Source organism: Aethalodelphis obliquidens, unplaced genomic scaffold (genome assembly GCF_003676395.1).
Source record: "Aethalodelphis obliquidens isolate GAN/ISIS:26980383/991018 unplaced genomic scaffold, ASM367639v1 scaffold8, whole genome shotgun sequence".
NCBI lineage: Eukaryota > Metazoa > Chordata > Mammalia > Artiodactyla > Delphinidae > Aethalodelphis > Aethalodelphis obliquidens.
Window position 1 is genome coordinate 49,388,601 of NW_020837952.1, and position 18,496 is coordinate 49,407,096.

Genomic DNA, 18,496 nt, shown 5'->3' on the forward strand with positions numbered 1-18,496 from the left:
ATACAAAATTAATGCCCAGAAACCTCTTGCATTCCTATACACTAATGATGAAAAATCTGAGAGAGAAGTTAAGGAAACACTCCCATTTATGCAACAAAAAGAATAAAATACCTAGGAATAAACCTACCTAAGGAGACAAAAGACCTGTATGCAGAAAACTATAAGACACTGATGAAAGAAAGTAAAGCTGATACAAACAGATGGAGAGATATACCATGTTCTTGGATTGGAAGAATCAATATTGTGAAAATGCCTATACTACCCAAAGCAATCCAGAGATTCAATGCAATCCCTATCAAATTATAAATGGCATTTTTTACAGGACTAGAAAAAAAATCCTAAAATTTGTATGGAGACACAGTAGACCCCGAATAGCCAAAGCAGTCCTGAGGGGAAAAAAACGGAGCTGGAGGAATGAGACTCCCTGACTTTAGACTATACTACAAAGCTACAGTAATCAAGACAATATGGTACTGGCACAAAACCAGAAATATAGATCAATGGAACAGGATAGAAAGCCCAGAGATAAACCCACACACCCAGCGATAAACCCACACACCTGTAGTCAATTAATCTATGACAAAGGAGGCAAGGATATACAATGGAGAAAAGACAGTCTCTTCAATAAGTGGTGCTGGGAGAACTGGACAGCTACATGTAAAAGAATGAAATTAGAACATTCCTTAACACTATACACAAAAATAAACTCAGAATGGATTAGGGACCTAAATGTAAGACTGGACACCGTAAAACTCTTAGAGGAAAACAGAGGAAGAACACTCTTTGACATAAATCACAGCAAGATCTTCTTTGATCCACCTCCTAGAGTAATGGAAATAAAAACAAACAAATGGGACCTAATGAAACTTAAAAGCTTTTGCAAAGCAAAGGAAACCATAAGACGAAAAGACAACCCTCAGAATGGGAGGAAATACTTGCAGACAAATCAATGGACAAAGGATTAATCTCCAAAATATATAAACAGCTCATGCAGCTCAATATCAAAAAAACAACCCAATCCAAAAATAGGCAGAAGACCTAAATAGACATTTCTCCAGAGAAGACATACAGATGGCCAAGAAGCACATGAAAATCTGCTCAACGTCACTAATTATTAGAGAAATGCAAATCAAAACTGCAATGAGGTATCACCTCACACCGGTTAGAATGGGCATCATCAGACAATCTATAAACAACAAATGCTGGAGAGGGTGTGGAGGAAAGGGAACCCTCTCGCACCATTGGGGGGGAATGTAAATTGATACAGCCACTATGGAGCACAGTATGGAGGTTTCCTAAAAAACTGAAAATAGAATTACCATATGACCCAGCAATCCCACTACTGGACATATACCCAGAGAAAACCATAATTCAAAAAGACACATTCACCCCAATGTTCTTTGCAGCACTGTTTACAATAGCCAGGTCATGGAAGCAGCCTAAATGCCCATCGACAGACAAATGGAGAAAGAAGATGTGGTACATATATACAATGGAATATTACTCAGCCATAAAAAGGAACGAAATTGGGTCATTTGTAGAGATGTGGATGGACCTAGAGACTGTCATACAGAGTGAAGTAAGTCAGAAGGAGAAAAACAAGTATCGTATATTAACGCCTATATGTGGAACCTAGAAAAATGGTACTGATGAACAGGTTTGTAGGGCAGAAATAGAGACACAGGTGTAGAGAACAAATGTATGGATACCAAGGGGGGAAAGTGGGGGTGGTGGTGGTGTGATGAAATGGGAGATTGGGATTAACATATATACACTAATAATGTATAAAATGGATAACTAATAAGAACCTGCTGTATAAAAAAATAAATAAAATTGAAAAATGGAAAAAAAAAAGTACTTACCTCCCTGCTTTTTTTTGTTGTTCTTTGTTTAAACCAATTCATTTTATCTCACATATTTAAGGGGACAGTTTAGTACCTAATGACACCTCATTACAGTGCTAAGCATAATGTCTGTTTTTTCTAGCTTTATTGAGACATAATTGACATATAACATTGTATACATTTAAGGTGTACAGTGTGTTGATTTGATACACATATTGCAAAATGTAAAATGTAAAAAAAGTAAGCGTGTCTTACACATGGCAGACTTCTAAAAAATGTTTGAAAATTGAACCATTTCATTTTGGTTTATATTTATTAACTGAGAACTTACTATGTGTTAGGCACTATGTTGGGCTCTAGAGGCAACGAAGGTGAATACAGTATAATCTTTGTTCTCCAGGGCTCACCAACTAGGGGGTAAAAGAGGCTGCTAAGTGAATAAGTGCACTTGTTTTGATGAGTGTTGTGTTAGACATAAACAAGTTTATATAGGTATACAGAAAAAGGAGAGTTCGGAGAGATTGGGGAGAGGGTTTTTTTCTTTTTGTTATTAAAACTCTTACCTCTTTAACCTAATTCTCACTGTGAATAACAGTTATCTAGGTGAACAGATATTATCTGAACTATAGCTGAGTACCATGCTAGGTTCCTGAAGGATTCCACACCATAGTGCATAGTCTGGAGGAACATAGAGTATAAATGGGGAAACAAGACATGAATATTATGAAAAGTTAAATAACAATCAAGAAAAGAATAGAAGAGATGTCACAAGATAGTTTTTGCGTAGTTTCCCAGTAAATTAATTATCCAAATAATAATTGCTAATAGAATTCAGATAACATGCTCACTATGGTCTAGCATGATGAGGAAAGTCTTCCTCACTCATACTGTACCTGTTCTCCATCCTCATCCAGACCTCTGGTCCCCTGGTGATTCCTTTTTCTCCTACCTGTAAGCCTCCTTAAGGTTTCCTTTCTTCCCTCTCTATTCTAAAGCATTGGTTCATCATTTGGTTCATCTCCCTCTACTCCCTAATTGTCCTGTCCTGCCAGTGTTCAAGCGCCTAACCCCAGATCTGTCAGACCACCTTCTTTCTCCAGTTCTAAACTCAAGCTGCTCTGTCCTGTAGGAAAGTTTTACCTAACCTGACAGACTGGTCCATCCTTTCCACTGCACGCAGAGTTGTTTTTCAAAAAGTAACTCTGCTTAGAATCCTCTTGTGGCTCCCCTCTGTCTTTATGATTAAGAGCAAACTTATTTTGTCACTATGCATTTATTAATGATCCGCAAATGCATCTGGGAAATGTGTTTTTCTGGCTTCTGCACCTACTCCTTTGCCAGCACAACTCTGGTTTAAGGTCATCAGTAACCCATTTGGCCATAACATGTATCTCATCATGGCAATCCCCTTTATAATCCCCCTTCCCCACTCTACACACTCATACACACACTTTTTTTGTCTTATGCCTACTAAGGCCCTGTCCTTTAGAGGCCTTGTCCTTTGCTTTAGACTTAGGAACCTGTTTTCATTTCCCCACAGATACCATATTCTCTCATTCTTCCAGATATTTGCTGTTCCCTCCTATAGTATAGTATGTCTCCTGTTCAAAAGCTCCTTAATAGCTGCCATTTACTATGTACCAGGCAGAGTGCTTTGCATGCCTTTTTTCATTTAATCCTCACATCAACCTGATGGGATAAATTTATTTCCCTTTACTTTAGAATTAAGGACACCAAGGCCTAGAATAGGTCATGTAATTTGCCCAAGGCACACATTTCTAGGAGGCAACTTAGAATTCAACCCATTGCTCTACAAATTATGTTATGCTGTCTTCTCTTAGGAAAAGGAGCATATTTTATTTATTTTTGTATACTTAGCATCTAGTACAAGGCATAGTAAATATTTGTTGAGAATAAAGTGAGACTTGAGCTAATCTTAAAGAATGAGACCATTCTAAACAGGAGAAAACATGGACAAATACAGAAATGAGACTGTGTCTACAGCATACTTAGAGAACAATGACCAGGTCCCTATGGGTTAACACTTTGCCACCTGGATTTGCTGTTCCAGTCTTCTTTTGCCCTTTGCAGTAAACCTCCTCTAGGTATCGACTATCTGATTCTTCTACTATTCTCTCTTGAATCTAGTCTACTCAGGTTTTAGTCCCACTACACCAGAATGGCGATTATTAAGGTCACTTCTGTGTTTCTAAATCCAGTCACTTGATCTGTCCACATCATTTGACCACATGTGATCACTCCATTCTTACTGATATACTTTCTTCCAGGATACCATCCTATCTTGGTTTCCCTCCTACCTCACTAGTTGTAATTTCTTCCTCTCCCACTCAGCCTCTGGATGGTAGAGTGCCCCAGGCCTATCTCTCATAATCTGTCAATCCACACTCACTCCTTTACTGATCTAATCCAGTCTTGGTCTTTAAATACCATCTACATGCTAATGACTCCTCAGTTTATATCTCTAGTCCAGATCTCCCTCCCTGATCTCCCTGACTCTTACAGTTAACTTCCTGTTAACATCTCCATTTGGAAGTATAACAGACATTCCAAACTTAACATATCCAAGATTACACTCTTACTCTTCCCCTAAAATGTTGCTTCTCCTGCAGTGTTTCTCATTTCAATTTATGGCAACTCTAGCTTTCCACTTGCTAAGGCTAGAACCGTGGATTCTCACACCCCACAACTAGCCTATCAGGAAATCTTCAAAATGTATCCAGATCTGACCACTGCACTGTTACCACCGTGTTCATTCACCTGAGTTATTATAATAACACCCTAACTGGTTGGCCTTCCTCACCTTTGACATCCTACTAGTTGTTCTCAACACAGTAGCCAGAGTGATCCTTTTAACATAAGGATAGAGTATATTACTATGCCAAGCCCTGTAGTGGTTCCCCATTTCATTCAGGATAAAAACTAAAGTAATAATAGCCTGTAAAACCAATCTGGCCCCCTGTTACCCAGCTGAGCTCCTGTCCCACTCCTCGCCCTGTGTGTGGTGGTTCAGCCACACCAACTTCATTGCAGTTCTTCATACATGCCACTACTCCTGCCCTGGGGCCTTTGCTCCTGCCCTTCTTCCTGGAACGCCCTTTCCGTATGTAGTCACAGGGCTCACTCCCTAACTTCCTTTAAGTCTTTGCTTAAATGACACCATCTCAGTGAGGTTGTTCAGACTACCCTATTCAAAATTACAACTCACATGTCCTGTTTACCTCCTGAATTTTACCCTCAGACCATTTATCACCTTCTATTCAATTAACTTCTTTTGTTTGTTTACTTTTTTTTTTTTTTTTTTGCGGTATGCGCGGGCCTCTCACTGTTGTGGTCTCTCCTGTTGCGGGACGCGCAGGCTCAGCGGCCATGGCTCACGGGCCCAGCCACTCTGCGGCATGTGGGATCTTCCCGGACCGGGGCACGAACCCGTGTCCTCTGCATCGGCAGGCGGACTCTCAACCACTGCGCCGTCAGGGAAGCCCTGTTTGTTTACTTTTAATTGACTGTTCTCTACATGCTAGAAAATAAGCTCCAGAAGGGCAGGGATTTATTTCTATTTTCTTCGTAATACCTGCCTAAAAAATTCCTGGCATAAGTAATCAATAAATAATTACTGAACTGAGTTAGACTAAAGTAAACTTAGGTATTTACATGTGAAAATCTTTTGGAGATCTTGAGGTTCATTTAAGTAGATTTTCCAGCCATGAAAAACGATATGTGAGCCCCAAATGTAAAGAAGATACATTTGACCAGGAAAGTTTGCCAACAGCTGTAGGTCTGCTTGTACTGTTATCATGCTCCTTAGTGTCATCTGGTATTAAATTGTTTAGCCCCTCGATTGATACAGGCCTGGATTTTAGGTTGCCTTCCTTCTCCCACAGCTATCAAGGCTTTAATCAGAGCATTAAGGAGCTCTAAATAGGCCCTGCTTTTGAATCTGCATATCAGGAGGGGGGTGGGAGTATGAGTGGGAGGATGTCATGTCCCAGTGATTAATGATCTCGAGGAAGCTGAAAAGGGGAGAGTAATATACACAGTACTTCTACCCCCTGGAGTAGGAATGCAAACACCATTGTGCAGATCTGTGCATAGTCACTGACTTCCTGGTAGCTGGAGAATTTCATACACTCTTCTACCACAAATAAAACTGTCAGAGAAGTGACAGCTCAAAAAGCTGGCTTTCCTTACTTAAAAAGAATAGCTCAAGCACAGTGAGCCAGAAAATTAATTTTGTAGTTGTTTGGGAACCCAGTTGTTTAATAAGAAACGAGAAAATGGGAACTTTTCTTGAAAAGCCTAAAACCTCCAAATATTTGTTGAATCAAACTCTACATTTGGTTTCTTAAATTTACAAAATTCCTGGAAACTGCTTATTTTAAATGAATTTAAAGGGAAGCATTCCTTTGTAATGAAATGCATTGCCTTAAACTTTTCAGTGTGGTCTCTATGGTAGATTCAGAGAATCATACTACTGGTGGACTCCAGCCTATTGCTCTATGTGTTGAAAAAAACCTAACATTTCAAAGTGGCTTTTACAGTTTTAGAAAGTAATTCTAAGGTAGAGTTCTATTTTTTTTTCTTTTAACCCCAGTGAATCTATGATATTTAATAACAGTTTCCAAATGCTTAAGTCAGAAGTGCAATATATTTATCTATAGATAAGGAACTACAGATGTTTACAAAAATTTTAAAAGGAAAGTTTGAGGGAAAAGCATCGTATTTCAGCCAATTGCAATTATTTACAAATAATCAAAATTAGAAACATTGTTGAATAGTAGTAGTAGTAATAGCAGCAGCAGCAGCAGTAGTAGATTCTTAGTGGGGGCAACCAAATAACTTGTATTTTACCAGGAACCTTTCATTTATAGGACTTGTTAAATTATTTTTGTTCTTGGTTCTGATTTTTTGGTGCCCTTTACATTACCAGTTATTGTTCTCCATTGTCTACTTTTTCAACTTTGAGTTCTTATGAATTTTTTTTCCCGTAATATAAAAAGAAAAAAAAGAAATATTCATTCTTGGGGAAATGCAGCCACACTTCAGGGTAAAGGAGAGAAAATATTTTGTATTTTATTTCTGTTTTGTTGTTGTTTATTTTGTTTTATATTTGAGGGTGTCACTATAATCTAAATTAAAAGGAACTACTATGGGCTAAATTAAGATAGCATCACTTAGATTAAGCCCTGAATTTGGTTTCCAAGTGGTTAGACTTTTAAATTGTATTTGCAAGAGTTTATTTTTAGTCAGGATGCTGTTATTTTTAGATCTGCTTCTCTGTCACTAGGAAATGTAATGCCTGTCTCTCCATTGTTGTTTATCAGGAAGTTCTGAGGCACAGGCTTTTAAGATCCAGTTAGCACAGAACACCACCTCTCCTTTTAAAAGAAAAAATATGAAATAATGCTTGAAGGAAAATATATGAATTGAGAGCATGTCTAATTTTTAAATTGTTAGTGTCAAACACTAACAATTTTAATTTTAATCTCTTATACACTGAGCAATAAATGGAACAAGATTTTTAGGGGAAAAAAATACAAGGTTTGGGTTCCCCCTACTGGTGTGCATCCCGGGCTCATTATTTCATTAATACATAGAAAGAAAGGCCTAGGGGGATAGAGATTTGAAGTAGCTATGTTGGCCTCTTTTAAAGAAATCTGGGGACGAGAGGAGAAAAAGCACCATTTACCATTTTCTGCAAATGTCTTATGAAATAAGGGATGATCTAAAAATTGTATTTCTGTATCTAGAAAGGACAAAATTTCATCCTACAATATTTGGTTTTTAATGTTGTTGCCTCTGTGATAAGCTGCTTATATACAGTGTTCCTCAAATGCTTTATGTTATAATCTGAGGAATAATAAGACATCAGTGAATCCACAAAAGGATTTAAAATCCCAAGGAAAAACTGCAAATCTAGTATTGTATCATAATAAAATTAAAGAGCTAGTGTTAAAGCTCACTAATTCCTATTTTAGCATTTCAGAAAGTGACATGACATCATATGATTGTGTGTCCATTTAACATCTGTTCTTTCTAATTTGTCATGTGCGTATTTGAAACAGTTCTCTTTATTTTCTGTTAGTCAGTAAATGCCAAATAATATTAAAGGCTCATTTTGAAAAAGAAGAATTTTAATTGACTCCTAAAAGTCACTTCTGAACTTACTATGTTTGTGTTTTAAAGGACTAGTCAGTCAAATTAAAATATTGTCTTTTTAAATTGCTTTTCAGCAATGCAGTCAACCTTTTAAGCAATGTTCCAGTCTCTTGTTTGGATGTTCTCATTTGTCCATTAACCCATGAAGAAACAGCCCCAGAAGCAACGACGCTAGATGAACTGCCCAGTGATAAAACAGCTGAGAAAGAAACAGTTTTGAAAAATAATACCATGGTATACAATGGTATGAATATGGAGGCCATTCATGTTTTACTTAGTTTTATGGAGAAGAGAATAGACAAGGTAAGACTGATAAAATTGAGAAGATGCTTCTAAAGAATGTAATTGTACACACATACAGGCATCACAGGATGTGATTTTTGAATCTAAGCTTTTTTTTTATAGCTGACATCTTGAACAATTATTTATACTCCAGAAAGCATTTTACTGTAGTAAATGATAAATTGCTGAAACCAAGTGAATTTATTCGTTTAAAGCTGAAAATTGTGTTGATGCGACACCAAAATTGTGACTAGTGCCTGAAAACAAAGGAAAAAGTAATTACTTTTCTATGTAGGTATTTTGTAAGTTCTAGAAGTAAAAGTATCTCCCCCCCAAAACTTGATGATAACTACTTTCCATAACACCTAAAAGACATCTTTAAAAGAAATTTGTCAACTTTCCATTTGTTGTAAGCTGCTTATTTTCTCTTTTCTGTCACTTGCTTTGTCGAGTATCTGTATTAAAAGGCAGCAAGTTAGGATGGGTTGGTCATCAAAACCTTCGCCTTGTTTAAGCCCATTTGCTGAGCCAGTGAGGACCCCAAAAAATGTAGAAAAATCCAGGAAGGATAAAAATGGGCATTAGTAAACATGAAGATAACTAATGAAATGGAAATATTTTTAGGAAAATAATTTTTAAAATAGTTTGTACAGCTTTGGTAACATAAAGGTGTCTCCCTCTCAAAAAAAGAGTATTAATATACTCAGTTATATGAAGAAAAGTAAACTGTTAGAAACTAAACTAATGCAGCATGTATGGTTTTCTTTGTAGGGAAGCAGCTATAGAGAGGGTCTAACTCCAGTTCTCAGCTTATTAACAGAATGTTCCCGAGCCCATCGAAACATCAGAAAATTTCTCAAAGATCAGGTAACTGTTTAATGCATATTAACATCTCAAAGTTAATCTTATATGTGTTTTTTTAACATAAAATTAATGAGTCAAATTCTATCACAGTCATTTTCTTTCAGAATGTCAGAAACTCAAAAAAGTTAGTGTTAAATCTTTGAAATCTTCCTAATCCAGAAATAAGTGACCCGGTCTATTTTTTTGAGTCATTCATTCATTTACTCAACAAATATTTATTGAGATCTGTGTGCTGTATTCTAAGCATTGAAATACAAATGAAGTCTTTGCTTTGTGGAGTTTCCCTTATTGTAGGAGGACAAAAAGTAAATAAATATATGATACAATGGCAAGTAGTGATAACTGTTCGGAAGAAAGATACAGGGGAAGGGAAAACTTAAGGGAGTAAGGAAGAACCTCTCTGAGGAAATGACATTTGAGCAGAAACTTGGATAAGTAAGGAAAGGATCTTTGAGAATATCTGGAAGAGGATATTCTCTGAGAATAGTTCTGAGAATATTCTGGAAGAGGAATGTACCAGACAGAACGAATTCAAAGTCCCTGGATGAGAGGATGCTTTGGTATGCTTAAGGAAAAGCAAGAAGGCTGGAGAACATTGTGCGAGGGGGAGAGTGGTAGATGAAGTAAAAGAGGTAAGCAAGAACCAAATAATGTAAGGTTGTACAGGAATTTTGATTTTCTTCTAAGTGAGAAGGGAAAGCATTGGACTGTTCTGAGAAGGGACCTCATTTATATTTAAAGATATTCTGGCTACTATATATAAGATAGACTAAAGGAGTGTGAGTAGATGTGAGGAGACCAGCCCAAAAGAGAGCTGATGATGAAGGTTCGGAGTAAGATGGTAGTAGTTGGAGTTCATGGTAAGAAGTCATCTTTCTACCTCTGCATCTACTGTCTGTCTGCATCTATCTGTACCCCCATGTCCTATGTCTCCCCGCTCTATCACAAGGGATGAATTGTCCCTGCTTCCTTCTGTGGCCAGCCTCTGCACTCATATCCTGGATACCTTTCCCTCTCACCTCAAGAACTTTGCTCCTGCATTTACTCCCTCTCTTTCTTCTTATATTAATCTTTTTTTTTTAATGTACTGGATCATTTTTGTCTGCACCCAAACACATCTTCCATCTTAAAAGCAGAAAAACCTTCCCTTAATCCCAGTTCTCAAGCTGCCTCTCCATTTCTCTTCTCTTCTTTACGCAGTGTTCCTCAGGAGAGTTTTCTGTGCTCACCCACTCTCTTCCTTTTACTCATTTTGATTCTCTTCTGAACCCACTGTAATTAGGTTTTCATGCTTTTCACTCTACTACAAAGGTGTTTGTCAAACATCATCAACCCGATATTGCCAAATCTAATAGTTCTCAAATCTTTTTTTTATTCCCCGGTAACATTTTGATGTAATTAAGTATTCTCTCCTACTTGAAGTACCTTCTTCACTTGGTGTCTAGGACACAACAGGGAACTTCTTCTTTGCAGTGTTTGAGCTCCCCAAGGCAATATTATCTTTGTCTCCATTTCTACTCTCTTGTTGGTCTCATTCAACAGCCATGGTTTTGAAAGTCATCTATTCACTGATGACTCGCAAATTTCTGTCTCTACCCTTGACCTGTCCCCTAAGCTCCAGACTTATATAACATACTGCCTACTCATCTCCTCCCCTTGGATGTGTAGTAGGTATCTTAAGTTAACGTATCCCAAACTAATCTCTTGATTTCCCATCCCTCCCCACCCTGTCTTCCCCTTCTTTCCTCATTCACTACATGGTACCACCATTCACCCCATTGTTCACTTATTGCCATATAGAATTTCTCTTAATAAATTAACTAGGTTCATTTTCCCCCATATGTTTATGGTCAAGATTTAATAAGCACTTTACTGTGTGTAGAGCACATTAATAGATATTGCTGATAAGGAGAAATTAGAAAGTAGGGACTCTTATCTTTGAAGAATTTATAGTCTATTGGATGACTAGCTACCATCAAAGCATGAATAATCATTTAAGCAAAATAAATTAGTTAATTGATGAGTTAAGGTCATTTCCAAGTTTGATTATTTTAAGACATTCTATCATGACTAGGAGGACTTGGTGGAGAATAATAAATGAAAATACTTTGTGTTCTATATTTTAGCTTTTTCACAGAGGAGATCCACGTTCAACTAAACTGTTTAGATTTTGCCATCTCTAACCAGGATAGCCCCCCTAAAATCTGTTTGTTAAACAGATTATTTATATGAAGGTCTTGGACTATACATTATGTAGATACAAAAGATTGTGAGACCCACTCCTTATCCTCAAAGAAATACTACAGTACAGATAAAGAAGGAGACATGACAAGTAAAAGATAACTAAAGAAAGATACAAGGCACGATACAGAAATCCACTTTCTTTCTGAGGAAGATGCACTATAGACTATGAGGATCAAGAAGGGCAGAACTTAAAGTAACAGATGATTAACTTTGATAATAGTGTAAATGGAACCATGGCTAATTAATTATTGTGCCCCATAGTTAATTCCTGATTAAATCCAAGTCGTGCATACCCAAAGTAAATTGGTCTTGAGTATTCAGTATTTGGGCAGGTAGAAAGAGAACAGATGGTAGAAATTACTGATTCAGGTTGGATTCATCTGGAGAGGCTAATAGAAGAGATGAAGATGCTATGGATTTGAAAGAGGAACTGGACAAGATTTCTCAAAGAAAAGAAAAAATTTAATGGAGGGTAGTATTTGGGGGGAAATAGAAATGCTCCATACATATGCAGTTAGGGCGTGATATGTAACAATGAAGACTATAATATTTCACTTCAAAAACTTGTTAAGGAACCCAAAACATAGCTAAGAAAATTTTTGTGTGATAACCTTTATTAATAGATACTATACTCTGGAACTGTAGGTACATACCACATGAAATCATTTGTTACATGTCTCATTCCTCTAGAAATGGGAGATAATCACAAAGAGCATTTTGCTCTATCCTACCAGAGATATTGAAACACGGATTCTATAAACACTTTGGGTAGATTACTCAGTTTTCTGACATTTAGTTTCCGGGTTTTTTTCACAGCTGTATCTCCAGGGCCTCCAGTACCTCCTGATACATGGTAGGTACTCCGTATAGAAAGAGATAAGGAAGGAAGGAAGTCAGCTGAATGGATTAAATAAAAAATAATATACACATAAAGAGTCTGGTATAGTAAATTATAATTTGACTTTGTGTCTATCTTCATTTCCTAGCATAGTGCCTAGCTTATAGTAGGCACTTTTAAAAAGTTACTTGAATTAATTCATTCTTCCTTCAATCATCAAATATTTATCGAAACCTGTAATATGCCGGGCACTGAGAGCAGTACACAAAAGAGAAAGAAATCCCTGCCCCCATGGAACTGACTTGTGGAAGAAGGCAGACAATAAAGAAAGAAATATATACTGTGTTAGGTGGTGATAAGTGCTGTGAGGAAGATTAAAGCAGAGGGAGGGGGATTAAAAAAAGAGAATGCTGAAGGTTAATTATATAGGGTGGTCAGGGAATGTCTTCCTATAAATAACATTTGAACAGAGACCTGAAGAAAGTAAGGGAATGAGCCAAGCCAGTTTCCAGAAAAAGAGTTTCTGGGCAGAGGGAACAGCAAATGCAAAGACCATGAGGTAGGAAAGTGCTCGGTGAGTATAAAGAGTTCCATGGAGGTTTGTGAGACTGTAGCAGTGTAAGCAAGGAATATAATAGAAATTAAGTCAGAAAAGAAGCAGGAAGCCACATTATGTGAAACTTAAGGAATTTGGAAGGACCTCATCTTTTACTATGAGTGAGATGAGAAGCCATGGGAACTGGAGGACTTTGTGAAGAGGAGTGACATGATCTGACTTTCAAAGGATCATCCTAGCTGCTATGTAATAGATCATAGAAGGACCAGGATGGAAGCAGGGATGACTTAGGAGACTGTGGTAATAGTTCAGATGAGAAATATTGGTAGCTTGAATTTGGTAATACTAGAGGAGATAGTGAGAAGTTGTTGGGTTATGGATATAATTCAAAGGTAGAGCCAGAATAATTTGCTGGTGGATTGGATGTGGGATGTGAAAGAGAGGAATCAAGGCTGTTTCCAAGGTGTTTGCAGTAAACAGTTGGAAGAACAGACTTGCTATTTAATGAGATGGAAAACTGTAGAAGGAACAGCTTTGTTGGGAGCTTCAATATTCTGCTTAGGACATGCTAAATTTGAGAAGCCTATAAAAGTCTGGAGGTCATGGAAGAAATCAAGATAGACATATACTTTAGGGAGTTATCAGTAAATAGAGACCATACAAAGCCGTAAAACTGGATGAGATCACCAATAGAGAGTGAAAATAGTAAAGAAATGTTGCCCAAGAACTTAACCCTTGAATATTCCAGCACTTAAACACAAAAGGATAAAAGAGAACTGGCACAGAGGCTAAGATGAAGCAACCAGTGTGGAGAACCAAAAGAGGAGGGGTCTGGGTGGATGCATGGATGGGTGAGTGAGTGAGCAAACAAACAGATAAACCAAGCAAGTTATGTGATTCCTCTGAGGATCAGTCTATAAAATAGGGGTGATAGTGATGTTACTACCTCCTTTGCAAGGTTCCTGTGAGGGTTGATTATAGAGAATGTATGCATATCATCTATTACAGCAACTAGCACATAAGAAGTACTCAATAATTAATAACCATTTTATTATAAAATAAAACAACTAGAAAACATATGTACAGGGTTTTTGGTATTTTTTAGTAAACAATGAAAATGCTGCAGGAATTAAAAGAAGGGAAAAATCAATATGAGTCAGGGTATTAAGGAGGAAAGAGAAATTTGACCCAGACTTTAACATGGATTTTGATAGAGGCAGCAGGGGCATTCCAGGTGCTGAGATGAGTAAAAACTCAGGAATGGGTTTGAATCTATCATGGTGGTACAGTGAAGAGATGTTTCACTTCAAATGAAATTTCATTACAGGCATGAAATTATTTGAGGTTTGTTTTTTGTTTAGCTTTATTCTATTTGGAAGCAAACCTATTTAGTTTTTAATGTTTTTTCTACTCTTAAAAAACTAAGCTCGGTTGGTACCATTCTCGCTTACTCTAATACTTAAACGATTGATGATGGTTTTGCATTTGTGCCATTAGGTTTTACCACCATTGAGGGATGTGACAAATCGACCTGAAGTTGGCTCAACTGTGAGAAATAAGCTGGTGCGCCTCATGACACATGTTGACCTGGGAGTCAAGCAAATTGCTGCTGAATTCCTTTTTGTCCTTTGCAAAGAGAGAGGTAGGTTAAACTCTATTTGCCCTCTACTTTTTCATCTTTCTGAGGGAATTTGAGAAATGTTTCTGTTATTAGTGGCCATCTCATTCCACTCTTTTCAGAGCTTATTCTCTTATGTGTTCCATTAGAGGGCTTGAGCAGATAATAAAAAGTAATAATTTAAAAACATTTTCTATATGCTTCTGAATTCATTGAGACATGCAGGCAGATACACTACCAAACACACTCACGTTTAAACTTTGCCTTCTGTCTCCTTAACCCAGGCTTCTTAATCTTGATGAGTCAGGACCTGGAGCCATTCTGAAAAATCTGCTTAAATAATTCAGGTGCTAATATCCTGATAACCAGGCAAAGACCTGAGTTAGTTCCACTTTTTAATTCCTCTTGGAATTAAAGCTATGGAGTTTTGGTTTCTTCATTAAGTTCTTTAATCAATAAATGCATAAGATATACCTCTTACCCTTGAGATGAGGGTAAGACAGAAGTAGAAACTAAAAAGTAACTATACTATAATAAGTACTATTTTGCAAGTATGTATAAAGTGATTGTCTTCTGAGATACATCTAACAATTTAAAATATTTCCTTAAATTATATAGATTAGGGCTTCCCTGGTAGTGGTTGAGGGTCCGCCTGCCGATGCAGGGGACACGGGTTCGTGCCCCAGTCCGGGAGGATTCCACATGCCGCAGAGCGGCTGGGCCTGTGAGCCATGGCCGCTGAGCCTGCACGTCCAGAGCCTGTGCTCCGTGGCTGGAGAGGCCACAGCAGTGAGAGGCCCGCATAACGCCAAAAAAAAAAAAAAAAAAAATTATATGGATTATTTTGCTCTACAAAAGTTCTCCAAACAAGGAACTTTAACCAAGTTATTCAGATATTCTTACTATTTCTTTCTTCATCTCCTAGTTTATAAAAGTGCTAGTGTAAAAGTCCCAAATAAGCAGATTTTATATTATACTTTTTTAAGTACCCTAGTTTTGTAAGAGAGATAACTTAGAAGTGAAAAACTTCACTCACTTCTCTCAAAATCTTCAGTCAGTTGAATTTTTTTCTCCCCTGCCAGTTTTATTGAGGTATGATTGACAAATAAGATTATATATATTTAAAGTATACAACATGATGATTTGATACACATATACATTGTGAAATGATTACCACAGTCAGGTTAATTAACACATTCACCACCTCACATAGTTACGTGTGTTTGTGTGTGTGTGTGTGTGTGTGTGGTGTGAGAACACTTAATATTTACTCTCTTAGCAAATTTCAAGTGTATAATAAAGTATTATTAACTATAGTCATCATGCTGTATATTAGATCCCCAGAACTTATTAATCTTACAACTGAACTTACTCATCTTATAACTTGTACCCTTTGACCAGATCTCTCTGTTTCCCTACCCTCTATTCCCTGGTAATCACTATTCTACTCTCTGTTTCTATGAGTTTGATTTTTTTTTTTTTCAGATTCTACATATAAGTGAGATCTACAGTATTTGCCTTTCTCTGTCTGGCTTATTCACTTAGCATAATGTTCTCTAGGTTCATCCATGTTGTTGCAAATAGTAGGATTTCCTTTGTCATGGCTGAATAATATTCATTTTATATACAGTTGACCCTTGACCAACACAAGTTTGAACTGCTCGGGTTCACTTAGATGTGGATATTTTTCTGTAAATACACACTACAGTACGACATGATCCATAGTAGGTTGGACCCACAGTTAGTTTGATCTGTGGATGTGGAACCACAAAATCAGAGATCAGACTATCAAATTATACACAGATTTTTGACTGCGTGAAGGGTAGGCGTCCCTAACCCTAGCGTTCCTTAAGGGTCAACTCTGTGTGTGTGTGTGTGTGTGTGTGTGTGTGTGTGTGAGTTTGTGTGTGTGTGTGTGTGTGTGTGTGCGTGCATACACGTGCATGCATATACACACACACACACCTCTTTTATCTATTCATCTGTTGATAGGCACTTAGCTTGTTTCCATATCTTGGCTATTGTGAATAATGCTGCAATGAACATGAGAGTTGAGATATCTCATAGGGATTCTGATTTCATTTCCTTTGGATATATACCCAGAAGTGGGATGCTGGATTATATTGTAGTTCTATATTTAATTTTTTTAGTAACCTCCATAGTGTTTTCCATAGTAGCTGCACCAATTTACCTTTCCACTAACAGTGCACAAGGGTTCCATCTTTGCCACATCCTCGCCAGCACTTGTTATCTCTTGTTTTTTGATAAAAGCCATCCTAATAGGTGTGAGGTGATCTCTCATTGTGGTTTTGACTTGCATTTCCCTGATGATTAGTGATGCCGAGCACCTTTTCATGTACCTGTTGGCCATCTGTATGCCTTTGGAAAAGTGTCTATTCAGGTCCTTTGTCTAATTTTTAATCGAATTATTTGGGGATTTTTGTTATTGAGTTGCATTCATTGAATTCTTTTTTTGTGTGTGTGTGTGGTATGCGGGCCTCTCACTGTTGTGGCCTCTCCCGTTGCGGAGCACAGGCTCCTGATGCGCAGGCTCAGCGGCCATGGCTCATGGGCCTAGCCGCTCCGCGGCATGTGGGATCTTCCCAGACTGGGGCACGAACCTGTGTCCCCTTCATCGGCAGATGGACTCTCAACCACTGCGCCAACAGGGAAGTCCACATTCATTGAATTCTTAAACTTCATTTCTGATTAACTGGTACAACCACTTCAGTTACTGTTAAGATGGTATATTAGCAACATAATTTGATCAATATCATTACAATGATAATAAACACAACTATTATGTATTCATGTGCCAAACATTCTATGCCATAATCTCATTTAATTCTCATAAGGGCTCTCTAAGGTAAACATTATTATTATTTCAATGTCATAAGTGAGGGAAGGGTCTTATCCAAGCTCATGCAGTAGAGCTGTCTTTCCATTCTGCCATATTTCCTCTCATAATACAATTGACCTTTGAACAACATGGGTTTGAACTGCCCAGGTCCACTTGTATGCAGATTCTTTTTTTTTTAATTTTATTTATTTATTATTATTATTTTGGCTGCCGTTGGGTCTTTGTTGCACACGGGCTTTCTCTAGTTGCAGCAAGCAGGGGCTACTCTTTGTTGCGGTGCTCAGGCTTCTCATTGTGGTGGCTCTTCTTGTTGTGGAACACTGGCTCTAGACGCGCGGGCTTCATTAGTTGCAGCACGCAGGCTCAGTAGTTGTGGGTCACGGGCTCTAGAGCACAGGCTCAGTAGTTGTGGCGCATGGGCTTAGTTGCTCCGTGGCATGTGGGATCTTCCCAGACCAGGGCTGGAACCCGTGTCCTCTGCATTGGCAGGCGGATTCTTAACCACTGTGCCACCAGGGAAGCCCTGCAGATTCTTTTTTGATAAATATGTACTACAGTACTACACAATCCATAGTCAGTTGAGTCCACGGATGTGGAGCTGCAAATATGGAGGGCCAGCTGTAAAGTTATAGGAGGATATTCAACTGCACGGAGGGCCATCACCCCTAACCCCTGTGTTGTTCAAGGGTCAACTGTAATTATCTTCAGCTGTTCTCACAGACTAGTTTATTTAACATCTGCTCTTTTAAACAATTCAGTTATTTCATGACTATGAAAAAAGATATTACATCTTGACATTGACTTGGAATAATGCCTTGCATATAGTAGTCTGCAAATACTGGCTGAATTAAATCGATTTTTCTGAGATCAGAAATTAGCTGTATTTAAAGTATGATCATATATACACACACATACATGTAAATCTAAACCACACATATGTATCCATTCATCAAAAAGTATTTATCAAAATATACATACATCAAAATCTTATCCATTGTTACCTCTAAGTGGTAGAATGACTGGTGACTTTTTTTAGTTCTCTGTATTGTATAATTTTTCTACAATGAGCATGCATTTCTTGTGTACATGTAAAATTTTTAAGAGGGGAAAAATGAAGTTTATTTCTTGCATAATTACATATCTAAATATATATTACATACCTAAATACATAAATTGCATATCTAAATATATATCTAAATAATTTTACATATCT

The 18,496-nt window shown here is 37.5% G+C and overlaps 1 protein-coding gene across 5 annotated transcripts in view; it reads left to right on the plus strand.

Annotated features, from left to right (window-relative positions):
- Nucleotides 1–18,496, plus strand: part of RIC8B (RIC8 guanine nucleotide exchange factor B) — a 120,491-nt gene that overhangs the window by 61,374 nt on the left and 40,621 nt on the right. For all 5 annotated transcript variants that reach the window (XR_003432984.1, XR_003432985.1, XR_003432986.1 and 2 more), the window contains exons 5-7: nucleotides 8,096–8,324; nucleotides 9,075–9,170; nucleotides 14,303–14,447. Coding sequence is in view for 2 of the 5 variants with exons in the window: in XM_027107440.1 (XP_026963241.1) it covers nucleotides 8,096–8,324; nucleotides 9,075–9,170; nucleotides 14,303–14,447 (470 nt within the window). In the remaining 3 variants the exon portion in view is untranslated. The remainder of the gene's footprint in view (nucleotides 1–8,095; nucleotides 8,325–9,074; nucleotides 9,171–14,302; nucleotides 14,448–18,496) is intronic.